Consider the following 27616-nt stretch of genomic DNA (forward strand, 5'->3'; position numbering starts at 1 on the left):
AGAAAATATCTCTATCTTTAAAAAAAAAGGATTTTATTGGTGGATATCAGCGTATCGATCCACAGAACAGACCTTCAACACGCCACAGCAAAAGATTAAGAGGCGAATTAAATATCAGTGAATGGCATTTAGCCTTCTGAGTCTTCTGCTATCTGATTTTAATACGGAATAATAAGGAATAATATTTCATATTAAGATTCTTTATCAGAAAAGAGCATTCAAAACATAAGAAGTTAAAGTACGGTGTTTTTGTTGGATTTAGGATATATTTTTAACTCTAACAATTAATAGAGAATTTTTAAAACGCATTATTAGATAATTTATTAGGGGAAAATGAGTGTTGTAGATGATGCAGTGTTATTGTTTATCAATATAATATCAGAGAAAAAAAAATGATATTGTATTTTAGACAGAAGCTTTAACCTTAAAAACTAATCACGGTCCATTTATGTACAGTAAATCATTTCATTTCGAAATGTCTACAGTACAATACCCTTAAGGCTTTCATACCTAGCCACAGGAAAAGGTACAGTTACTAGCCATTTTTATTTTTCTGAGATTATGGGACTAACAAGGGGGTTGATAGATGGTGGTGTGAGAAGGTGTCTTTGTTCCTAATCAATACAGATACCCTGAGAAGCAGTCTATGCAAAAAATATGTCAATAGTCTGGCTGGTAATAACGAGCTAATCTTCATTCCTAGTTTAATTCATGGTGATTGTGCACGAGCTGAAAAAGGGAAACCTTTTCTTGTCTCTGGGGTAAAATGGTGTAAATCTGTTCTACGTTGTGATTTCGTCAGGAAATATGGATATAATGTAGACTAGGTACACTATCACCACCACTATCATATTCACCTGGTAACACCTCAGCGATTAAGATTATGATACAGTTTAGTACACCTCCCCCCCCATTGTTTTTTTTTTTCTGAGTGTGTGAAGGGGAGATGTGTTTGCTTCTAAATGATTCTTGGCCCCTGATCTTGGTTTGGCTCTTCTGTTAGGTGACCCACATCATGGCAATGAGCCAAGACGCTATATAGTTGTCTGAATGGTCAGATGTAACCTTTCATAGATATCCGCGTTATCAGCGCGCGGATCGGGTGTACGAGCGGATATGGAGAGTGTCGCTTGGCCTCGCGCTCGTGAGCACTGAGCTTCAAGCTCGTAAAGGCGCGAGTCTAGACAGGGGGGAGATGGGCGGCGTCTTATCTGCGCTCGGCATCACCTGCACACACACACACACACACACACACAGAGAGAGAGAGAGAGAGAGAGAGAGAGAGAGAGAGCTACTGCAACAACACCGAAATGCACAGCAACTCCCTCTACAAACCCTGCGGACGCATTTTCATTCCCATCCACCCGGAGATCAGGTCAAACCTGCGACCTACTGCCTATTAAATCACTCGGAATTTTAGATTCTCAACAATTTAAACTGTTATTTTATTTCTTTTATTTTGGCAAGGAAAAAAGAAGAAGAAGAGAAATTTAGCCTACTGTTCAGGCTTCAGTTATGTTCTGTTAAATATCGTGTTTATCCTAGACAGACAGACAGACAGACAGACAGACAGATAGATAGATAGATAGATAGATAGATAGATAGATAGATAGATAGATAGATAGATAGATAGATAGATAGACGTTTATTAATACAAAACAAGACGTTAAACATAAACAACAACAACAACAACAACAACAACAACAACAACAACAACAATAATAATAATAATAATAATAATAATAATAATAAATATAAAAATTTTAATGGGAAACAATTTTCGGTAATTATAAAGTGTATATTATATAAACATTACCTTGAAAATTAAACCGCTCAACGACTCGTATGCTCGTGTAAACCCCCCCCCCCTTTTCTAATCGGATTTTACACACCAATTCAGATGAGCTTATTAAATGAAAGTGCATTTCAACAAATGCTTTTAAAAACAAATCACAAATAAATCACCGATTATTACAGACGGATATTTGCGGCTAAATCGTTTTATAGATTAAGGTTTAAATAACTTCAACTAACAAAATTTTCAGACATTTTTTACGGAAATATGGAGTTTTTTTTCCCGCAAAACAGCCCTTTTTTATGGGAGGTTAAATCAATGATTCCAGACTAGACAAAAACTATCCATAATAACACGGACAATCGAAATATACCACATTTTAATTACACAAACCGTCAACATCCGGACAATATTAGTGTAGAAATATTTAGATTTCAATTCAGATCAGCAGACCCCGAGCTACCTTTCCTTCTTCTTGTTTTGATTTTGGAGAATTTAAAGCGAACCTAAACCAGAGCAGTGAATAAACTGAAAAGTGAGTAGTATTTATCGAACAAAAAATGGTCTCAATGGCTTTTAGACTATATATATAATTGTGCAAAAAATGTATTCGGCTTAAAATTCCTTAAATTATTGGTTATTAATTGCGTATAAAAGATACCACATCAACTTCCATCTAATCAAACGAAAATAAATAAATAAATAAATAAAAATAAAAAATGTTTTGGTCACTTTAGAGAGAAGACTTCTGTTTAATTCTGTGTAAAGCTGCACAGCTCGCATTCTAACGGTGTGTATAAAAAGTACGCAAGGGACAGTCTTTGCGTATATAGAGCTAAACAGGTCATCAGGCTTGTAATGAAAGGCAAATCTCTACGACTGACCCTTTGAAAACGTCACTGGAACTTCATAAAAAATGAATGAGTGAATGAATGAAGCAAAGCTAGAGAAGGAGTGTGTCACTGCAACTATTGTTATTAAAGGCGGAATATTACACAATTATACGTGTCATTTTGGAGGAAGAGGAAGAGATGACGTTTAACACACTCTCAGAAGTTCTATAGGACAAAGAGAAACTGATGAAACGTTTATATATAATAAAATATAATAAAATATAATATAATATAATATAATATAATATAATATATATATATATATATATATATATATATATATATATATATATATATATATATATATATATATATATCTTATATGCACACCATCTTTATGTGTCTTCACACACAAACACACTTGACAGAGATTTATTGTTGTGGAGACACACTTCTGAATGGAGGAGGGATGTGTGTGTGTGTGTGTGTGTGTGAGAGACTGTGGAGGATCTGACCTGAGAGGCTTCAGCTCATGTTGACACACTAAATGTACAAAGTGACTCAGAGGCAGCAGTGGGTAACTGGTGGAAGCACATAAGTTTGAAGAAAAAAAAAAAAAGACACACACACACACACACACACACACACACACACACACGGCTGTTTGTGGTGCCCTGAGGCCACACCGAGGACTTGAATCTGTTTTTTGGAGCCCTTTCACTGTGCCGTTTTGCCCACGTCAAATTTTCAGTCTTAATGTGGCTTATCCAGGAGACAGACAACTAAATCTACACGAGCAGGACTTCTCAGCTAAAACCTGCAGCTCAACCTGAGAGAAAAGAGCAGTTGGTTTCCAGATTTGCTTCGGCAAGCACGGTTCGAAATCAGACAAGTTTGTGCCGCTTGCACACGTTAGAGTATCATTACATTTTGCAGAGGTGATTTATAGCTCATCTGACCAGTTCCCATCTCCACAGTGAAAACACAGGCAGGGGATAAACATCTGCATGCACAATCAGGGACTGGGTCTCTTCGTCATATTACATTTTCGAATGAGACGAGAGAAAACATCTGGACTAACAACAAACTAATTGTTAATCAGACTAACTGAAGCAGGTTCAATCCTGTAATCACTAAAAACAAGATAATAAGGCACAACACATGCTTTTTTTTTTTTTTTTTTTTTAAATTTTATTATTATTTTATTAAACAGGAGAAAAAACAACTTCTATAAATAAAGTGCTTCGGGAAGAAATACAAAGATAACAGAATGCAAATTAAAACATGCCATACACAACAACTTACTAGTAAGTGCTGTTTATAAGTATTAAACATAAGAAAGAAGTCCAGACTCCAGACTTCAACAAACAAATTTCACTTTTCTTTTTTTTATGCATAGCAATTTAATATATCACTCTCTCTCTCGCTCGCTCTCTCGCTCTCACACACACACACACACACACACACAGAACAGAAGTAACTTGGTGTACTCTGAACAGAAATAGATTAAATCCTATAATTAAAGAACTAACACCTTTCATTTACAAAACAAAAAATACAAACCTTACAATTAATAAACCACAAAAAAAAAACACGAAAGGAAGAACAGTAAACTATTGTGCACGCCACAAAAAAAAATCTGTTTCAACAGATCCATTCATTCAGAAGATAACTGATTTTACTTTAAACTGACAGCTCCTAATAACTGTATATTTACATAGCAAATAGGTTCATACAGTCAAACAACTTGTTATGCCGCCCTTAAGCATTTGCATTGTAAGAGGACGGTTTTATTACAGTGTGCTCATCCAAAACAAAAAAAAAAAGTTAATCTCAATTTATTATGTAGTTATTTGGTGAAATGCACAGTTATTAAGGAGATCTAAGAAAATCCAGTTCGAAAAATCAGTTGCTACATGCAGGCACATACTTGTCAGACTTGGCTAGAAGCCCATGTACAGTAATTGAAGTGATGTAGTGAAAGTTTTTTGATGTTGTGCTTAGAGCAAAATGTGCTGGTACAAACGACTAGGTAGTAAGTCTGCTCTGGAGCTTGCACCGAAGGACTCGGTGTGTATTCCAGCTAGTGCTCCTCGCCTCGCCTCACTCGTCCTGCTTGTTGAGGAAGAACTGAAGCGCTGAGTCCCACTGATCTCGGGGGAAGCGGTTGGACAGCTCGCAGTAATTCAGCAGAGCAGAGACCCTCTCTGTGGATAAGAGAAGTGGAGTGAGAAGCTCGCTGAATACACACACACACACACACACACACATATGACAAAAAAGCGTTTCTCGTTGAGGTGATACAAAACACCTATTCATCTGAATCGTTCCGATGTGAAATTTCATGTAATTATCGACAGGAAAAGGCATGGAATCTGAAATCATGAAATCTGACAAGCAATAATAATTCAGATGATTACACCAGTGATACTTATCTACCAAGTAAGGAAGCTGAATTAGATAAAGCTCCATACGTGTGAGATGACTCACCTTGGTGTGGGGGCCTGCTGGCAGGCTGGTTCTCACAGGAGGCACAATCCTACAAGAAAATAATAATAAAGAAATTAATAACCCATACACGATAAGTCTGCAATTGTTCTGAATTAAGTCGAAGCAGCCTTTTATTTTATTTTTTTAATAGTTTACACAAACCCAAAATAAAACAAAACAAATTTCATAGCTCTTTGGATTTATTATATAAAATTACTATAGATAAAAATGTGATGCCTGAGAAATTTCTTCCTAACTTATAACTAGAGTTCATATAAAAAAAAAATAACTAGAAAGTTTTTGTTTAATTATTATTATAATTTTTTTTTTTTTTTCATTTTTATGTTTTTTCTAATTTTTAAATAAGGTCCTTGGCATGTTTTAGCGTCATTTCACGGTCTCAAGTGAAGTGAAGTCTCCAGTGCTCATGACCACTTTGGGGTTTTTTGCGTGTCTAAATGTCCTTAATAAGTGATTCTAGGTGTGTTAGTTTTAGTTCATTGTGCAAGCTTTCCATTTAGCATCAAAAATGTGTAAAGACTCTCGGTATACTGTATATTTTATATCAAGTATAATATTAAAAGCATTGACAGGTGATGTGAATAACACATTTAACAGATTCTCTCATTACAGTGGCATCTTGATATATTAGGCAGCAACTAAACATTTTGTACTCAAAGTTGATGTGTTAGAAGCAAGCATAAGGATTTGAGCGAGTTTGATGAAGGGCCAAATTGTGATGGCTAGACCACTGGATCAGAGCATCTCCAAAACTGCAGCTCTTGTGTGATGTTCCCAGAATGCAATGGTTATCAAAAGTGGTCCAAGGAAAGACAAACAAAGGCTAGCCCATGTGGTTCAATCCCACAAAATGAGGCAGAAATTACTGAAGTTAATACTGGCTAGATGTCAGAACACATAGCCACAGTCCGGTCACAGTGTCCATGCTGACCAGAGTCCACCACCGAAAGTGCCTACAATGGGCATGTGAGCATTAGATCTGACCCATAGAGCAATGGAAGAAGGTGGCATCATGCAGACAGCTGGGTGAATGTACATCGCTTAATTTGGGTAGAGACCAGGGTGTAGTGTGGCACGAAGGCGAGGTGGCGGAGGCAGTTTGATGCTCTGGGAAATATTCTGCTGGGAAAATTTGGGTTCATGTGGATGTGACAGGTTCCACCTACCTAAACATTACTGCAGGCCAAGTAAACACCTTCTTGACAGGCAGTGGCCTGTTTTAGCAGGACACACTGTAAGAAATGTTCAGGAATGGTTTGAAGAATATGACAAAATTTTTGTTGACTCTTGGCCTCCATTTTTCTCAGATCACAGTCGGGTCAGAACTGTTATGGCGGCAAAAGGTGGACCTACACAATATTAGGCAGGTGGTTTTAATTTTATGTCTTACCCTCATGAAAAAAATTAAAGATCAGTAATCCTGGTTTTAACCAAACTATTCTTTTAGAAACTGTTAAACAGACCTATCACACATTAGAGTACAGGATGCTGTGCATCTTCCTGTTGTTTGAATGGAATGACAATTGCCCGTCCTTGTCAAAGTGAGCACTAATCTCCACATAAATAATCTAGGTTGCGGGCCAGTGCAGGGAAGCTTGTCAGGGGGAAGATGAAGGAGTCGGCCTGTTTACAAGAGGCTCAACCGGTGGCAGGTAAATCCACCCAAATCGACAGAGGAAGCCATCCATCTTTGCCGTGGAGGTTGCTTCTTTGGAAAAGGGAGGGTAACAAGAGCAGCAAAAAAACAAAAGGGCAGGAACAGAGACAAAGCCAGAGTTTGGAGAGATAAGAGTCAAACGTTGACATTGTGCAGAGACAGTGGAAAGGTGTGTGTGTGGGAGGAGAGGGGGCTTTACAGGTCAGAGGACGTGCCGCAGGTGAGACTGGAAGACAAACCTCAGCTACAAATATATGATTTAGGTATGATTTATTAAAATAAAAAAAAAATGAAGGGAAAAAAGTATAAGAGAAGTACGCATGTTGGCAATTTATGTAACCAAGTGAGTCAGTCTTTAGCGTGAGGGAGTGCAACATCAATGTACAGGCCATGCAGCACTACTGTTGCATGCATGTGTGCGTGAAAACGCATAACGTACCTGTATAAACGTGGCCAGGAGCACGCAGCTCATCTCCTGCTGCAGCATGACTTTGTTCTGCTGGTTGTTGTAGCAGGCGCTGATGAGTGAGGGGAAGAGCACTTTGATGAGGTGCGGGTGGCTGAAGTACTGGAACGGCAGCTGACACAGTTTCTGCAACACGCTGGGCTGCCGGCCAGACTGCACGATCACCTGGAACACACAGGCAGAAAGTGTGTGCACATACACATATCGAGCAAACGGCACCTCCTAGCAGTAAATCAGAGCCTCGCCTTGCGCCCCTCCCACACATAAATCTGCCACTAAAAACAACACACAAACAGCCATTAAGAAGGAGAAACAGAGAGCACAGCCTCCCCAGTACACAATTACACACCATAAACCCAGCTCGGGATGCCTCTGCACCTCCCCTCTGTGGCCGAGTGTACATGGAACACTTTCGGGCTCCTCTTAGTCGCTCGAGAGCAGACGTACAGCCTTCTGAGTCACGCCGCCTCACTTCATTCATAGGCAAAGAGGAAACTGACACACAGTGATTATCACGATAAGAGAGTTATGGAGAAAATGCCCCAAGGTATCAAGGTGCCACTGAAGTTCACGCAGAGGTAATATCATGGGGTGTGGGCGAATAAGTAGCTAGGAATCAGAAGGTGGAAAGAAAAAAATAAAGAGGGTGACTAGGGCAAAGGTGGGGGGAGGCTTGGAGGAAAGACCCCCTGTATGGTCTTACACACACACACACACACCACTTCTGCCACTTTAAGAAATGAAGCAATACCATTAATGGAGTTTCTCACCACCTACATCCCACCCCCCTGAGCAGGGCAGTCAATCACACCATCACATCCAGCCTTCCCCCCCAAGCATTAAAATCAAATCGCTCCCAGCCCTGACCTGATTAAAGCACAGGCTCAGCTCCTGGTGCCGGAGGCCTTCTGCCCAAAGTCTGCGAACCTGGCAAGACCAGGCAGCTGGGAGGTCACTGCAGTAAATCCCCACAGGTGAGACAGAGTGAGTGGAAGATAGAGAGGGAGGAAGAGAAAGAACCAATTACCCCCTCAACCACCCACCTCCCAATACACGCTAGTCTCCAGTACAGATCAACCCTAAATGCAAACCAGAAGGGTGAGGTGAAATTCCCGCAGCACTGGGCGACATAAATTACCAAGATTTACAAGATTTGTAAAAATAGTCTTAACAATACTCTTTCCAATGCATTCTGTCCCTTTAATAATGCACTTCAAGGGGTTTAAGAGCATGATAAACAAAGCGATAACTCACCCCTTTTATCATTTCAAGGTGAAGGCCCTACACAGCGCGGTCCTACAGCAGCGTTCAAAGGTTCTCAGGCAATGTCATCCTGCATGAGGGACTGTTTAAAGATGCTTTACTGAGTGTCTAAAACAAACCACCGCAGAGTCCCTTTAATGGTACTAAAAGCTCAAAACAGCTGACCGCCGACTCATTTCAGATCGCTGAGCCCACCGGCATGTGCTGACCAAACAGCATGATACAGTGGCTTCTCTCTGACATGTAATTAATGAGTGTTTCCCTGAGGAATGTAGGAAAAAAGGAGAAAAAAAGTGAATTTCCTGCGCCACCATAGCGGTGAAAGAGAATTAAGCAATCGTTCGAAAAGACCTGGTTGTTTTCAGGGGTAGAGCTGTGTAACGTCAAAATGGAGTGGGAAAGGCTGAGAAGGGTATTTTGTTTTCTTTTATAAACCCAGGGAAGGACTAAACTAATCTCTACTATCACTCCTGGACTAAAGTCAGAAGCTGTATAGATGCACGCTCTTGTCCATTTCTGTTAGGCAGCTGTTACACTGTATGATGCTTCATAATGCTGACATTACCTCAGCTTACAGTTACTTGACTAGAACTTGGCACTTGTTGTACATAAACCAAGAAGTTCTGAACTTCAGAAAGGATGTTGTGTAAGAGTGTGGGAGTGTGTGTGTGTGTGTGTGTGTGTGTGCACTGGGTAGCAGAGGGCCTGGATCTGTGCGGACATTCCGTCCACAAATCAAGCAGCCGTCTCATAATCCCCTAGCATACGATACTCCATCTTCACACACCTAAACAAATTGTCCCCCCTCAAGTGTCCGCAGCAGGGAGACGTACAGCGCAGAGAGAGCAGAGGTTAGCTCCAGATTCCTGCATGAGCTGGGGAAAAGAAATGGCTGCCGAGCCGTAGTCCTACAGCGGCGGATAGGCATCTTATTCTGACATAGTAAAAGCGCTGGTGGGCTTTTGAACTTCTGCATCCCCCATGCTTAAAGACAGATGGTCATAAAGAAGCAGAGAGGCCAGGCCTGGCCTGTGTTTTTTCTTAAATACAGAGCATTTGGGATTCTCAAACAGAGCCACACTTTTATGGCAAGTCTATTACATAATTCCCGGCCTGTCCACTGAAAACAAAGGGAGTGTAAAGTTAATGCGCCGAAACGCAAACACAGGCTCCGAATAGCCCAAGGTGAAGAGGAAGGAGACCTGAGCTGGCCTGGTTTGTTCTTTGATGGAGTGTTGATAAGAGTGAAGAAGAAACTCTGAGGCTCCGAGACTCCAACGTACAGGCTAGACGCTACGCAGAGCACTGAATGTGACGTCTTTTGATCAGGTTACTTACTTCTGTAGAAAACAACTCCAAAAATGTTATTTCAAATAAATTTATTGTAAGCAAAAAATGGGAAGCTTTGAGAAAGTTTCAATATTGTGTATGTGTGTGTGTGTGTGTGTAGACAGTCTAATGTGAAGGAGGAGGTGTTACAGACCTCTCACAGATAAGAGTAAAGGGTAAACGACTCATAAGGATGCTGAAGAGGTACTCAAGACAGGACGTTACGACTAGTAAGACCTATGTGAACAAAGACTACCACCCACGGACAGAACGCACAAAGAACGTTACCAAACCTCTATCTGTCCAGACTTTGTGACGGCACACAGCGCAGGAACGTAATTATTACAAATAAAATAGCACAATAAAAAGAGACCGGTTTGTTAACATTTCTCCAAATGAGAAAAACGTTCCTCTTACCAAAACAGCATTAAGAGCTCTGTTTTGTTTGAAAAAAAAAAGGGTAAATGATCAGTGATTTATTACAGCTGTCTGTCTGAATCAAGCGTCAACTTCGATCCTTTGAAAGATAATCTCTCCGGGAGATCTTCACCAGGAGCCCATCTGACCTGGACAGCACTCAAACCCAGCATTAGACCTAAATGGGGCCCTAAATTTTGAGAGATTTATGAGCAGGCAAACAAAAAATGAAAGAAAAATCCAGAAAAAAAAAGAAACCCCAACATATAATACTCGAGTGTGTTAAACCACAGTTTTCTGATGACGGCGCGTGTAAATCAGGCGCAGTGCTTGGCAGAGGCTTCGTCCTCTCTGCTGCCACTCGGAAGCCGTGAGGAGCGGCCACCCCCGTGCCTGTGTTTACTACAGAGCTCTCACCGGCAACAAGGCCCAAAGGGTTGGGTTATCTCTGCTTTAATAAACTGTTGAAGCCGACGTTTCAACATCGGTTTAGCCGTGGATTAGACGGCCGGCACGAAGGCTGGAGTTATGGCTGTGTTAGGATATGACGAGAGTCAGAGAGAAGTGCAGATAGCTCTGAACATGGCAAAGAGAGTGGGAGATAAGTAGAGATGAGTGTAGTGAACTGTTTTAGCCTGGCTCTTTGAAAGAAGTGCCATGTTGAAAAGTGTCTGTCTACATTAAACAGCTTGTTCACCTTTGCCTTGCTATCCGTCAGCAGTGGATGAAACACTAGGACTGCGGAACGTGGATAACGATAACGCGATGGACCACGTTGTCTCTGGTACATTTTAGCAGATGTACCAGTGAGTAACACCGCTTGGCTGCTTTCCAGACATGAGACAATGTGAAAAAAAAAAAAACGATCAGAAAGGATATTTATAACAGTTGTTGACTGACTCATAAATCGAGGTCATGCATCACAATCACGAATGTTAGAGACTTCACATTTATCTTTATGGTCTAATACAAATGAATGGCTCTAATTGCTGAACTGAACCTTTGCTTAGGATCTGAGAAGCTGGGCAAAACTCATGCTCTTATGTAAGGTATTAATAGCATCACAGACATTATCAAACACTGAATACAAACACTTCATAACCACCACAGTACATGTCACTCAAGAAAAGTCGGAGAGGAAGAGGAGCAGGGTAACACACACATGCTCCGAGTAGGAAGGGAATAACAGTGCACACACACACACACACAATTCCTGTGATGATATTATGAGCTGGATTATTTCTCAGACCAACACGTATAAACACAGGCGGGTGTGCTGGCATTGAATCAGCGGTCTGAGTCAGGAGTCTGGGGTCAGCGCCGCCTTTGTGTCCTGCCTATGCTTACGCTAGCCTGAGAAAGGCCACAGCCTAGGCAAACCCATCATTTATACTGAGTCCCATGATCACACAGCAAACTTTTGAGCCACTGCCAAGCAGCTCAGCTGTCAGATATTTAAAGGAGTAATACAAGAGTAACATACATTTCACACATAAACTGAATAGCGTTTGAGAAACTATACAAATTAAATTAAAATCTCCTGATATTTTTAAAAAGATGAAGCTCAATCAAACCGCAACATAAAAAAAACAGCTTGTGTCCAGGAACATTTAAACACTTTCCCTCAGAGCCATTTTCAAATTAGCAAAGTGGGCTAGGGATAAATGAATATGCAAAAGGTGTATTTCTCAGTCTGGTTGCCGTGTTAAATTTCCCCTATCTGATCACAAAGCCTAATCATCTGTCACTCCTCCCCTTAATTCAATCCTCAGCTCTCATTCAATTATCCAATATAATATGCAAATCAGCCCAACAATGGCCAACGAATGCTAATTGCGTACATCAAAATAATTAGATTGGATTGGAGTGGCAGAGGAGAACTGGACCGTAATAAAATGAGAGGCCGTTTTTTTAATTAACAGCAAAAATGTTTTAAATTAGAATCCGTAATAAGCCCATAAATTGTTCGGACTCTGACCCTCCCTTGAGGACGGACAATCCTCGGGAGACTCACATAACTAAACCCTGGAGGAGTGAGTGAAGTGCTGTCACAGGCCATGTAGCTGGCAGAAAGCAGCGTACCTCACTGATCCGTGATCCTCGCCTGCATGTTCCACCTCCTGCTAAAGCTCCGACAATGAGCAAACCGAATGCCAAGAATAAAACCACAAAGCCTGGCACAGAGCATGGCACAGGGGGGCCATAGCTGCTGCATTATCCAGCTTTTGTTTCAGTTGTTTGTTCTGAGAAAAGCACATCTGGCTCATGAACTACTGAACAGCTTTTTAAGCAAATATTTTTTCCCAAAAGTTTTCCATGAATTTTTTTTTTTTTTTTTATGACCTGCATATATGACAGCTGTTGATCACAGAAAGTCAGTTCAACATGACTCGCGTTAGCCGACATCCATAAGATTAAAGTCAACAATAGATATTCGAAGTATTGTATAAATAATCCAAACCATTAGAGCCAGTATCTGCTTAGATTTAAGTTACAATTCTCACACTGGCCACTCAGGTCAGTCCCGTCAGCCAAGAACAAGAATCCGAGGCTATTATGCGCCCAGACTCACCCACACTTTGACCATGATGGTCTCAGCTTCAACGTTCGATTGTTCAAATGTTTTGTGCATGCCGAGATGCTTTACAGCTCACGACACTGCTTAACAACATTACCGTTTTCCTGCGTCATCTCTCAGCAACAAGGTGCTTCCACACAGAACTGTTGCTCACTCAGTGTTTTTTGTTTTTCTTATCTTCTGTGTAAAATGCCAGAAAATCAGCAGTTTCTGAAAAACTCAAACTCAAACCAGGCCTTCTGGCTCCAACATCTAGACAGCAGCCAACGTCACAGAGCTTAGCTTTTTTCTTCATTTTGATATGTGGCATGAACATTAACTGAAGCTCTTCACCTGTGCCTGCATGATTTTATGCATTTTACTGCTGCCACATAATTGGCTGATTAAATAACTGCATGAATATACAGATGTTCCTATTAAAGTGGATGGTAAGATGCATACACTATATTGCCAAAAGTTTTGGGACACCCCTCCAAATCATTGAGTTCAGGGGTTGGGCTCGGCCCCTTAGTTCCAGTGAAAGGAACTCTTAATGCTTCAGCTTCATACCAAGACATTTTGGACAATTTCATGCTCCCAACTTTGTGGGAACAGTTTGGGGATGACCCCTTCCTGTTCCAACATGACTGCACACCAGTGACCAAAGCAAGGTCCATAAAGACATGGATGAGCGAGTTTGGTATGGAGTCCTGACCTCAACCTGATAGAACACCTTTGGGATAAATTAGATTGGAGACTACGAGCCAGACCTTCTCATCCAGCATCAGTGCCTGACCTCACAAATGCGCTTCTAGAGGAACGGTCAAAAATTCCCATAAACACACTCCTAAACCTTGTGGAAAGCCTTCCCAGAAGAGTTGAAGCTGTTATAGCTGCAAAGGGCGGGACAACTCCATATTACATTCATGTGCATGTAAAGGCAGATGTCCCAAAACCTTTGGCAATATAGCGTATATAAAGAAAATCTTATCAGATCCCAAATCTAATCAGAAGTTAGACAAGCTTCTTCTTGGCCAGGTCTCCTTTGCAATCAGATTTTTATCTCAGTGGGATTCTGTAAGTGGAATAAGACTAAAATAAACACACTTCCATTCAACACTCCTACAAGTACATGACAGGCTTTAGCTAAAGACAGTGACTCTAATTATCCAAATAATGTTATATTTTCCTTTCTCTTCTTTAAGAACGACTCTGTTAGTGAACAAAAATCCTTTTCAAGACCCTTCGCTCAAACGGCATAAACTGACAAGATGCCTTGCTCTACAAAGTGCTTTAAAATAGCCTTTATATCAATTAGTTTTGATCATACGAACCAGAACAGTACAATATTTCTACAAAACTAAACACACACAGTATTTTAAAATGATATTAAACTATAATAACTACTGTTTACAAGAATATATTTCCTCACAAAATGCAGACCATAATTCCTTGGTAAACATTTTGAACAAATTTAAACAAAAGATCATGCTTGACCTCCTGTGCTTGACCTCTTTTGGCTGAGCATTCATGTCAGCTAATGAATATTAAAAAATAAATAAAAAGTAAAAAATAGCATAAAAAGAATCAAAAAGCAGAGTTTTGTGGAAATAATTACGCTACACGAGAAAACCTTTTTGGTTCGGAAACAGTTTAGTGATTCTTTTTCGAGAAGCACTCCCAATAGCAGCAGGTTTCCTATTGGGAAAAATCTTTATAACACAGTTATAGATATTTATAACACAGTGTTGAAATCTCCAATCCGAAGGCATTAATACATTTTTGGTAAAAGCAGCTCTGACAGAAGTTACGGCTTTAATTCCAATGATTTTATATCATATGGTATTATATTATTAAATTAAAATGATTTTATATTAACAAACTCCTTCTAATATATTCCTAAAGCTCATTCACAAATTCGCAGATGTAAGCTTAATAATAAACTGATTAATAACATAAAAAAACAGGTAATGAAATATACATAAAATTTATTCTGTTAAAACAGGTAATGTTCCTGTAAGTACACAGTTTATATGATATATAAAATGGTTATTTCTCTGCTTTAGGAAGTTATCTGCCATGGGAAAGTCTCCAAGACGGAGGACTTGTGTTTGTTTTCTTATTAACTTAAAGATGATGAGAGTTTATAGCTGTTGTAATGCAAGTGATAACAGGAAGTAACGTATCTCATGAAGATTAAATGGTTAAAAAGCACAACGTGCCATTTATTATATGAATAAAATTAATAACTTAATTAACAATTTTTGGCAAACTGCTGCGGTATAAGAGAAATAAAAACCCTCATGCTGAGCTGTGACAGGAAAATAATCCACTGTGGTATGGTGTGGATTCTGCCGTTGATTATTTTCCCATAAAGCGCCTGTCTATTATTATTATCATTATTATTATTATTATTATTAAGCTGTAATGGTACTATAATGTCAGCTCTTCATTTGTGTTTTTAATGACCGTTTTCAGCTTTATCAGGAAGCAGAAGCAGCTTGTATATAAACAGTAATAAACTGCCAGCTTTCAGAAATGTTAGCTCTATAACAGACCCCCAATGGGAACTGGAATGGTAGTGGGTTTGTTCTTCCCTCATCTTCAACAGCCTGTTGTGTTTCTCTGTACACACAATGCTCACCTGGTTGTCCGGGTGGTTGACGGTGAAGTAGCCTACGCAGATGATGACCTCATGCAGCAGTTCCTCAGAGCTGTTCTGCGAGCAGTACCACAGCAGAGAACTCACGATGTGTCTAAAGGCCAGAGACAATCCCTCAGCTCCCAAAACAGACTGGGAAAAAATAACAATATTAAATCAGTGACAGATTATCAAACATTTATTACGATCAAAAGCAGGCAAATCAAACAAGGAAGCAGATTAAGGTCAGCGGTTACCTGACCATCAGTTTGAAAGGACTACTCCTACTTGAACCTAACTGGACTATTCTAAACTGTTTAGGTATAAGACACATGGTACATTTTAGAGCATAAGAAGATAACTAATGTTTTAAAGTGGACAAAAAAAAAAAAAACAAGTTGGGGTTGTTGAGGAGGATTTGTGAGAGTCTTTCCACAGCTCTGGAGACAGAGAGGTCCCACTCCAGACCCCCCAGTCTCCCTATAGAGGAGATGCTATCAGCCGAGCCACAGACAGTATTTATTAAACATGTCAGTATGACAAAGCGCCTCAGGGTCAGCACTGAGACTACTGACATTAGCTGTGGGGTGTGAGAGCTAGGGATGGAAGGTCTGAGTAAGCAAGCACAAACAAAAATACCTAAATAATGCCAGCGCAACAAGGCTACGGGATATGACGTAGGGTTTATTTACACACTTTACATTAAAGCAGCTTTAAATGCATATATTGACAAAACACACCTTTAATCATGTAACCTCAATAGCTGCTGATTAACTCATGCAAACACAGGTATGCGGCGTGAGGTAAACACCTCACAGCTCCAGCGTCACCATTTCAAACAACCTGTGCTGATGTATGGAGTTCTGCATGGGATTCCTCCAGGTTCTCTAGTTTCCTCCCACTATCCAAATACAGACCAGTGGCTGAACTGGTTATGATCAATTCGCCCCAAAGGGTAAACAAGCATGTGTATTTATACCTTGTACCCAGTGTTCCTGGGAGAGTTTCTGGATCCACCAAAGTCCTGACCACAATATAGAGCAATGAATGATAGAATGCAAATGCAATATTTTCTTTTCTAGACTAGAGTTAATTACCAGAATGATCAGAACAAGGAGTACTGTTGTGGTGTAACCACCTTGCAATAATCTCCATTGAATGCCTCATATCGCAGCAATAAATCAGTTAAACACTACCTGAGTCAGATCTCACCTGAGGTTTTTTCTCTCTCTAATGCATTACTGCAGTATGTAGAACACAACACTAGTGTGTAGACCGACACGTTTGCCTTAGGCCACCATTGGGAGTTTCTCTTACAGTGGCTAGAGATCATGTAGAAGACAGTTGAAGAGTGCTATTGGATGTTAATGAGAGTGTCAGAGTAGAAGAGAGGGGAGGAGCTGAGCTCTTCCGATGAACCTATTAGTCAGCTCCGTGGGCTAATGTAAACCACAAGGTGATTACAACTACGGCCCCCAAAACAGCATTATTTAAAATGTTCATAAAACGTTGGTGTCGCTTCGACTACCAGCTGTTTTAAATATAGAAGGGACAAGACGAAAAGCACGGGAAAGGGAAACCCGCGCACATACGCGCAAAGTGTGAGTAATTACTGAAAGCCATTAAAATAATTCATACACTTCCCGCATTTCCTCCCTCACGCCTCAATGTTTACATGGTGATTTACCATTGTGAATCCATCCTTTTCTCTTCATCAGGCCGGCTAATGTACGACCGGACAGGCTTCATTTAATGCCGCTCTCCATCCGCATAGCTGACCCGAAGCCTTCAACACGACTGGTCTGGGGTCAGGGGTCAAGCGTGTTTATGTCCATAGGGTTCCCTTTGTTCTAGGAAGAAATAGTGAGCGCCTGCCAGTGGTACACGGAGTTGAGCAGTGGTCAGATCATTAGCGCTGCCGGTCGACTCTACTGCCTGAATTCCTGAGCACAGGTATACTTTGCTAGTCCGTGCACAAAACCCCTGAGAGTTCTGACATCATTTTTTATTCTCTGCACTGTTTGGAATGTCTGGTTTGAGGGATGGGCTCAGCATGGCACGTTGTCAGCTAGCTCAAGGCAAATCTGTGGGCTTGCCCTGTGCGTAAGAAAAACAAGCCCTGCAACACAATTTTGGCCAGACAGTTTGGCTGCAGTGAGCCCAACCTCATAGCGGAGACGGACAGCAGGGCGTACGCACCCTCTCTTATGTCATAAAGCTGCATTTTACAGTGCTGTTCCCCAGGCAGTGCACAGAGACTGAGCATTATATATGAAAACCTGGGATGAACACCACACTAGCAATTCAAAATAGGATTAAACAGGAACTAGCCAATAATCTGCACCGGTAGTTGGAAAAATATATTTCAGACCTGGCAAACGGTTGGTGCCGAATATTTAATGTCAATCAAAAGGGGGGGAAAAAATCGAGGTTACCCCTTATAGGCTATATATATAGTAAACATTAAATCAGGATAAATTTTCGCCACACAGCTTTTAGATTAAAAACAGGTGTTTTCTCTTTTAGACCTTGTAACTGAGAACAACTACGCTAGGTTTAATGGGGAAGAATGTGAAGTTGATTTTTTTGTGTGTGTGTGTGAAAAGTGATTTTGGCTTTATTTGAAATTGAGAAGATGTATTCTAAATGTAAATGATTATACAGAATGTTAGGCTGACGATTCTTATTTGTATGAATTGTTTTTCTGTAATCCGAGAGTTATTTTTATTATTTTCCAGTCGGATGAAAAGTAACTGCGCTTTCAGTTGGAGGAAAGGGAAAGAGAAATGAAATAAAAATAAATGTTTAACCTAAGAAGGGTAGAGTAACTTTATGTAAATGTAGGCAGAATATCAAAATAAGCAGAACTGCCTATCAACACCGATGTCCACATAAAGCACGGACTGTATATGTGTGCCACTAGAATGAACAGAAAGTGGACATTGCACAATTAGAACAAACTAGAAAATACTTCATGTCAGTGAGTCCACAATGATTTGTTCAGTATATTATTGATCTGATATGATGGTCACAGTATCAATATCGCCGTATATTGCATAGTGATAGCTGGGAACTGAAAGTCTGAAGCACTATCCTGTAGAACACTAGTGTAGAGTACCTGGAAGGCAGTGAGGTCAAGCAGGGCAAAGCTGTTGAGGAATCGCAGGCCCTGAAGTGCCACCTGGACCACAGCAGGGCTGTATGGCTCCTGGAGTGACGCCATGCTGCCAGACTGGGGCTCAGGCACGGTGCTGTGCAGCAGGATACAATACAGCATGTGCAGCACGCCAACAAGGTCAGTGTTCTGCAGCAGCGCCGTCAGTCCAGTAGGGTCCTGCCGCTTATTGTCAAAGATACTGGAGGAGCTGAGAAAGAGATGAGGTGACGGGGGGAAGGGTTGTGAGAGATGCATTATGGGCATTGAAAGGAAAATATGTGGCTGACATGTTCCCATGCACATACACAGATCCAAGACAAACAAACAGTGACGTTCATTTGACTGAAATATGCACCGATGTAGGTACACGTACACGCAAACGTTTGTTGCACATTTTTTAAATAATATTTCTAAACATTTGGCTGACACATGGGGGCAGAAATATTGCTATACCCTCAGCTAAGGTGTTCCCTCATTGTATCAAATCTTCAAGAAAAGCAGAACCAACTCCCCCTTGTTTATGTACCATTCATCTGAACCGGAGTCCTTTCAAACAAAGGCAAACATGTGAGACAGCTCTTCACCAAGTCTGGAGTGGTGAGAGGCAGCTGGAGAGGGAGACTCTGACAAGCGGCTCAATGTCTCACAACCCAAGGAGGTGCCGGCTGCTTTCTTAACCGCAAAGAGTCAAAGACCTAGGTTGCAGGGAGTGAGGGAAGTCTGGTCCCTGCGGCTTCTAGATTTACTCGCTAGACCAGGTCCTGTCCACTCGGATATAAATAACGGGGCAAAGCTTGTCTGTACAGAATGCCTACAGGGCAGAGAAGCTTAACTGGTCATGTTCAGTCGCGTAGGAATCAGAACTCAGCCCTGCAGATTTGTCTAGTTACAAGAAGAATAAAGTTCAAATGTTTTACATTTACATCTGCCAGCATGATCTGTAATAGGCAAGGAAAGGAGGCGTTTAATTTGACAAAGCAATGGAGACTAGCATTTGTGAGGACCGTAAGTAATGCAGCATACCTTCCGATTCACTTCAATACAAACAACCAACATCTCTGAAACCCAACAAACTTCCAAAAAAAAAACAAAACCTGGTGCGATGAAACCTTTGAAACATATGAAGCACTTTGACAGCCAACAGACACTTTCCCAAAACAAACTACTGTCTCAGGCTCTTCTGCGCTCCAGCACATTTAATTACAGCCCATCTTAGAGGATTTAAGACAGCATGTTTGTGTATTAGCCTGGACAACGCCGGGCGGATTAACAGGCTTGGTAACTCCACACCCTAGTCACAAATTATACAGGCAGCAGTGAAGCTGCCTTATCAGGCTGATCTGAGATCTGCTTTGCCATTTCTCTAATGACGGAGGTTAGTATTTGGATAGGAGCATTTCCAAGATCAGCACACTGGGATAATGTGTACCTGAAATGACACTAAAGATAATGCCAGGATCTCGATGTTGAGAACCCAACAACACACGCCTTAATGAGTGAAAGAAGTGCACGGTTTTGAGCTTCCAAAGCTGTTCTTGGATCAGTTCCCCCAAAACCAAATCCTTAGCATACACAGAAGAGTCAAAATCCTAAAGCAGTTCTCAGGGTAGCCCTACTTGCGCAGACACTTAGGATTAGCGTCTGTGTGAGGGAACAAAGACTCGGTTCTCTCACTGTGACTCTGCATGACAGGTTCCACATCCCCTGACTGGGAAACAGCCAGCGCGTGGGATGAAAGCGAAGGCCTGACAGTGGCAATCTGAGCCTGCTCACCAACCCTGAATCAGCCTGCCTGATTCAACCACGCTTACAGCTAAACCTTCGCTAATGCACATATTGTCTGCCTGATTTACAGTTAACCAGGAAGAAAAACGTGGCAGTTTAAATTCAGAATAAACCACTGTGGAGAGAGGAATACTAAACAAAGAAAGAGATGGAAGATAAGGATCTTGCCATTCAGCAACACTTCAGCAGTCATCAATGAGCACAATTCAGCTCATGACAGGTAATTATTAGTATAGCACATCAACACACACTGTGGTTTCCAGTCAAAGAACAGGGGTTTGCCTGCCCTCTGGATGTTACCCCACTGTGCATGCTGTTACATGAAGTCAACCAAGCGTGGAGTGTGTGGAAATTAGCAACTGTGTAGCTACATGACCCCCTCTCTGTCAAGCAAATCCCACGACACAGCAAGCGGGCAGAGAGCAGAAACACTTCAAAACATCCACACACCACATTTCGACCTGGAATGACTTCCTGGCTCTCCACCTTGTGAATAATGGTTGTATGGAGATATAGATGGCTGGATTAGAAGGATGTTGATTATAATATGGCACTGTGGAGTGGAGCTATTAAAAGTGGAGAGCTGTTGTTGCTGGGGTTTCTCACAGATATTTAGTGACATGGAGTTGGGGAGAGGGAGAGAATGGTGTTAAACAGCTGGACAGTGTTACAGCACACAGCAGCTGGACATATACAGGGCTGGGCACAGCAGCCAGGGCAGGACTGGTCAACATGACTGAGCCAGACCTAACAATATCAATAAACACATGCAGACACAAAGACACTCAACATTGCAGAAGGTACACTTTACAAGCGTTCTAGACATCAAAGGTTTTATGAGGGGGGAAAGAGATACAGAGTTGAGTCACTGCCAGCATTTCCTCATGGAGCTAGCCTCTGTCAATGAACACGCTCTCACGTACATATATACATACATACATACACAGATAGACACGTGTGTGTGGGTGGGCTGAAAGCAGGAGTTTACAATGAGCAAGATGGAACTAGATGAACAACTAGTGATTGATGACATTCTGGTATCTGTGTTATAGCACATCAGGAAATGGGAGAGAGACAGGAAGAGAGATAGAGATGCCACTCACCGGCCGTTCACGGCAAAACACAACTTGCACAGGGCATAGAGGAGAGCTGAAGCCTGCTCCAGAAAGGCAGACATTTTAGGACTCTCATCGATCGGGCCTTGCACAGACAGGAAGCAGCCATACAGCTTGTCAATCACACCCATGTTCACCACATAGCTGAGGAAAAGCAAGACATAACATTAGTCGGTTTGTGAAAATGTATAAAATTCACAAGCAATATGTATAATAGAATTGTAGAGGAATCTAGAATTCGCACCAGATCGCCATGCATAAGCACCATGACTGGAAGCACTTCACTACCTTTTTATTTTTAAATGAAGAGAACTGATGCCCATCTGCAGTGCACTGACAATTGAATGTGTGGAGTCCTACTTTAAACAGCTATAACTACAACACAGTTCACTTAAAAACGTGCCCGGAGACAGTGAACAAACAGCATATTTATGTTGATTCTAGTTCCCAATGTTGGTGTAATGAATATCCTATCATTTGCTTTACACCTACAGACCAGACAATTGTTGTAAATTATACTTTAAACAAAACAAAACAAAAAGTTCAGGGTGTAAGGAAAGTGTAAGCATGCCATCTGAACGGATTTCTATGGAGTTTACACTTCACTAAGGTGTCAACGTGTGAAACACAGCAGGCTGGACCAGGTTTTTATGAGCACCGGGTCGTGTCATGTGAGCTGTTGCGAACTGAAACATTGAAATTTCTATGACGTGAGGGCTGATTCACAGATCAGCTCTATTCTGTCTGTAGATTAGAATTTGATCTAAATTCGTTCACCCATGTTTAAAACGGTCATTGTCAGTACATTATGCAACATAACTCAGAACTAATCTCTGAAATTAAACCACAGATTCAGTTGCAGAGGTGCTGTCTACAAACAACCTATGCGACAAGTGGAAATCGGAGCTTGTGTCTGAGCCTGCCACGCCTGTCTATTGTCCCTGTCTCTCTCATTTGTCCAGGCAAATGACAGGTCTCATGGTGGTGTTAGCCCCACCCTCCTAGCTACAAATCAGACCTAATTACAGCATTACTGGGCAGACAGTGCCTCCATGTGCCAGCCCAGGTGGGGGTGGGGGGGGGGGATCAATCCCCTCTTCCTGAACTACAGAAGTGTCTCATAGCTCAGGTATGCCTGTCCCCTCCACCCCCGCCTCCTCCTCCAGTGACTGGAGGCTCCACACTGTCAATCAAGAGACCTCCCAGAGAAGCAGGGTCTGTTAGAATCTGCACTACAGCAACGGCTCCTTTCCGTACAGCAGAATTTCTTTCGTTCATTGCTTCTCTATTCCTTCCTCTTACTCTAAACCCTATCCAAAAAAAATAAATGATTGCTTGAGCTCTTCCCTTCATATCTTTCTCAGGCATTCCTCTTTCGTTATGGCTGTCACTCAGTTAAAGTTTTCTCAGGTAATTATGATTCTGCCTCTTTTTGCTTTAGTAGGTCACCTGTTTCTTAAACCAAAGCCACTTGTTACTGCTTTATCCTCTTCTCTGGCTTGACTGAAGCTGAACGGAGCTTTAACACACATCACTGCGTAGCCTTTCAATGTTTATGTCTGAATGAAAATGGGCCCAAAGTGTTTATACTGGTTTTCTAAATTGTTCAAAACCTTTATTACATGCTATTTTTCTCCATTCCAACAAATATGAATGATGAACTCCTTTTAGCACGACCGGACTGAAGGAGTGCATCGGGACTGGGATCCGACGAGGCCAAATAAAAAAGTCGATGGCATTTCTGACTTGCAGCAGGATGGGATACAATGATTGGATATGAGGCTCTTGAGTGGACTTATGCATAGCTGTATGACACACTTACTGCTTTAATCCACATATTTACAGTAACAGCTCTATCCTGAGCTTTCTCACAGCGGTTTTAAATGATTCAATTATTCACATTTTGGGAAATACAACCAAACTAAATCCATTAGAAAGTACAGTGGGCTGGGAGCATCCGCAGGGGGTGGGATCTTGAGGTTGTGAATGGGAATTGGTCAGAATTCCTTCGGGAGTGAGTTAAAAAATCTGTCTGGCATCAGCACAGACTACTGTTAACGTTAACATGTAAGTCTTGTCTAGACTGTACCTTTATAGTTTGGGTCACGTTATACTTGCCCCGCACAAAGCCGCCGAGACCCTGAAGCAGTTCTTCTCAGATGAGGTACAGAAGTGAAGTGGGGCTGTGGGAAGTTTGGGTTCTACCAGGACTCCAAGGCAGTCTGTCTTTCTTCATGGACAAGGACTAAACCAAAAGTTTGGTCCCTCCTGCTTGCCCTTTTGCTCTCAGACCAAGTTCAACTGGAAGTCGTTTAGTTCCAGAAACAGCTTTTGGCTGCAGCTCCTCTTGGCTGGAGCAGACTTAAGGACTTAAGGTTTGAGCGTATGTGGTATGTATTAAAAAGGGTAAACTGCGACAGGCCTGCCAATATTTCTGAGACAGCTGACACCCAATCAGGGTGATGTCAAAGCTAGAACACGGTATTGTCTGCATAATCTTCCCTCTGTATAATGTCAAGTGATGGGCATGGACAGGGTTTCACAGGAGCAGCTTCTTGAAATCTGGTCCCATGATTGTGAATGTACCAGATACAGGAAAAGCTAAACTTCTGGTTTGTCTCCAAGTGAGCTTTCCCTGTAGAGAAGAATCCTTTCCAATACTCATATTTTACTGCTAGAATTTACTGAGCAGAAATCCCCTTACAGACTACTAGCTATGTCACATTAAACATGAATCTGTGAGAAAGAATGTAGAGGTTAAAAAACAACTTGTCTTCCTGCTTCAGAGTCAAAAAGCAGGAAGAAAAGGACTCGGCTGGGTACCAATCGCAAAGAGCAGATATTTACACTGCAAGAATGTGTGCATCTGGCAGAAAACCAAAGATGACATTTACAAAAAGGAATAAAAGACAGACTTTTGCAACACAGTCCCTTATTTAGGGAAGAATAACTAAAACCCAGACTGACCTGATGAGGTCTTGAGCGCGGGAGGTGAAGCTTTCGACTGTCTTGATCTTGATATCAGGGGAGCAGATCCAGGAAGAACTTTTTCCAGCTTCCAGTCCAGCAGGTTCCAGGAGATTCACAATGGTAGCAGTGGTCTGGAGCAGACCGGTAGTCAAACCCTCAAAGATCTGTTTGTTCACAGTGCGGCCAAAGATGGACTTATCCTCATCGGGAACGTAGAGCTAAGAACATGAGAATAAAAAATATGAGAAGGAAAATTGAAAAATGATTGAGAGAAGCAGCAAGGGAAGACATGGGAGATGGCAAGTGTGTGTGTGTCTGTGTGTGTGAGAGAGAGAGAGAGAGAGAGAGAGAAAGAGAGAGAGAGTGAGTGTGTGTGAGTATTTATTTAAGAATAAGAGCTACTGAGAAGTGCTGTGTTTACTGGGTTGGAACGGAGTCCCAAAATGCATATTAGATATTTATATATCACTTCAGACTCAGCCAAACAAATCATTTTTAACCAGCCATGGAATATTAACACCTAACTCGAACATCACTGAATAAGGTTTCAGATCAGCTCTTTCAAATCGCCTGATGTGAGTTTCGAAAATCTAACCCTTTATCTTGACTGTAGGTCTAACCCACTGAAGCAAAGCTTGCCTTTACCTCTAATCTTGGCAGTGATATGTATCTGAGCTCATTCGGCATTAGCTCCTGCAGTCTCAATATCAACTGCACAATAGACGAGGACATTTAAACCTCAGTGTGCATTTTAAAGCCTGTCCAATTAAGTCAGGGGGGTGCAAATAAAAACGATCCCTTCCTCTTTGTTTTCAGGCACATACCATTAGTCTTTGGTTGGAATCCTGATCCTCGGAGACATAAATAACAACACGCGTCTTATTTATTATTCATCAGCTCTGGGCTATAAACTGACGGTTAAACTCGGAGTGACACTGTCACTGGTGGCGTGCCAGCGAGGGGCATACAAGAAGCCTGGCAGGGTGCTGCGAGCGGCATCGTGTAACCGGCATGCAGGCCCTACAGCCGAGTGCAGACTGCTGGACTTAACAGATACTAATGAGTCCTCACATTGATTTAAGTGTTTTTGAACCTTCTGGCTGGAGTTATGATTTTCATTCCGTTAAAAAGTAATCACGGCATATATAATGTGTGTGCACTATAGGCTCTCTATAGCCTGTATCATTTCATCACTTTTGCTAAACACTTTCCCAAAGCATGGATTGGATCATTAAATAAAGAACTCGGATGTCTGATCATCAGATAAGTGCTTGGCAAGAGGGTGTGTGATTAGGCATGGGCCAGTCATTCTGTGGAAGGAAGTAATATACAGCACTAGTACAGCCAATGGTCAGATGTCAGCTTTAACCGAGGGACGAATAAGAACACCGACAAAGCAGGCAAAGCCTGCTACATTCTTAACAAATCTAATTACAGGAGGGGAAGGGGAGCGAGACGCCATGGCTGCCTGGCACTACACACACTCACTCTTTTAATATCCAAATACAAGTTTAACTATAGAACTATATTTGCGTGTTAAGGTATAAATACCGAATATACCAACAGCTAAGCTGACCCTTCCAGAAGGATATCCGTTGGTTCTTTAGCTGGTAGTTTAGGTAAATGCTACGTTTTTGTTTCAGCAAAATAAATCGGAAACAAACAAATGTCTATAAAATGTCAAATTCTGTACATCTAGTGGTGAGTCAGAATGAAAAATCAAGGTGTTAATGATACAAATAAACCCTTTATGATTTCTAAAAACTTCTTGAAAATTCACCAAACAGACAGAATCACTAAGCAAGAGGTCTGACTAGCTGCAGGGTTAATTCACATGTAAACAAATGCTTAGAGACGGACCTCATCTCTTACTACGCCCACAGGAAATATGACTTCTCCAAACTGGAACTTCCAGACTTCCACCATAACCCTCGTGCAAGGATTTGTTATTTGTTTAGAACACAGTCCATGCTTTCAAGCTTGTGTCAGCTTTCCCAAAATGACTTGGTTGTGAAGGATCCAGTACTATAGCTTGTACACGTGTGTCTCGTACTAAAGATTTAAATTTCCCATAATTGCTTGATTCTACTACAAAACCATGTGTATATGTTGTGTATGGTGTGAGATTAACCCTCCCATTATCGTAGCTCTGTCTACCAGTGGGAGCTTTTGAATGATATCAGATAATAAACACTCAGACAGAAAGAAATGAAATCTAGCAACAGTACTTTCCCAGAACTCTTGATGATTCAGTGACTCATGTAAACTAGACGTGTGATGTGTGTGTTAGGGTTCCTTTTTTGGCTCTGGCCTCACATCTGGTGGATGGGATACGTTCGTTCCAGTACAAGGAGTAAAATCAGAAACATTTTTTTTTTTTCAAATTATACAACTGATAGCGTGAAATCAACATAGCAATAATGCAACAATAACAGTTATGAGCAACAGTGATGAACGGCAAAGAAGTGTGTCGTGCATTAAAGGTCTACCGTTAGTTGGTGGAGAAGGAGGTCCATGAGAGGGGTGATTTTGTTGCTGTAGAAAACATAAAAGCAGTTGCTGTAGCAGCGGGAGCAGGCCAGGTAATAGACATTCACAGCGGCATACAGAGACCTGAAACACACACCAGATTGGGTTTAGAAAAGCCAAACACTCCTTGTGTTTTGCTTCCCCATTAGCGATAAGCATGTTAACAGGAGTAGGGCAATACGATAGGGCAGATTCTACATTACATTTCACATCAAACGAATTTGTAATAAATCAGAAAATAATAATAATAATAATAATAATAATAATAATAATAATATGAAGTCACTACAAGCTCAGGGTATAAACATGACATGTGCAGCATAACCATACAAGGATGCCCTTAGAAGAAACAAATGTAAGAAGAGCATCGCTGCAGCCTTCTCATACCCTCAAGCGTACAAGCTTTCTCAATAAAAGGCCAACATGCTCTCACGCTAACCCGCTTAACAAGACTGGAGGAACCAGACTGCTCAATCTGTCCACCAATTCCTCTTCTTTCCACTTCCATCCCTCCAAATCACTCAATCACTGTTGGTCCTGTCATCCCTTACTATTCTTTTTCTCCCCGTACGGAGATAAGGAGCAAGCAGT

The 27616-nt window shown here is 41.4% G+C and overlaps 1 protein-coding gene across 5 annotated transcripts in view; it reads right to left on the minus strand.

Moving 5' to 3' along the window:
• Window positions 1-3838: 3838 nt before the first annotated feature.
• Window positions 3839-27616, minus strand: part of scaper (S-phase cyclin A-associated protein in the ER) — a 90553-nt gene continuing 66775 nt past the window's right edge. For all 5 annotated transcript variants that reach the window (XM_058408706.1, XM_058408704.1, XM_058408707.1 and 2 more), the window contains 8 exons: window positions 26986-27109; window positions 24494-24714; window positions 21515-21670; window positions 18588-18834; window positions 15473-15622; window positions 7236-7427; window positions 5119-5167; window positions 3839-4835 (listed from right to left, as the gene is read on the minus strand). In XM_058408706.1, the coding sequence (XP_058264689.1) occupies window positions 4732-4835; window positions 5119-5167; window positions 7236-7427; window positions 15473-15622; window positions 18588-18834; window positions 21515-21670; window positions 24494-24714; window positions 26986-27109 (1243 nt within the window). In that variant the 3' untranslated portion in view covers window positions 3839-4731. The remainder of the gene's footprint in view (window positions 4836-5118; window positions 5168-7235; window positions 7428-15472; window positions 15623-18587; window positions 18835-21514; window positions 21671-24493; window positions 24715-26985; window positions 27110-27616) is intronic.

Source organism: Hemibagrus wyckioides, linkage group LG14 (assembly GCF_019097595.1).
Source record: "Hemibagrus wyckioides isolate EC202008001 linkage group LG14, SWU_Hwy_1.0, whole genome shotgun sequence".
NCBI lineage: Eukaryota > Metazoa > Chordata > Actinopteri > Siluriformes > Bagridae > Hemibagrus > Hemibagrus wyckioides.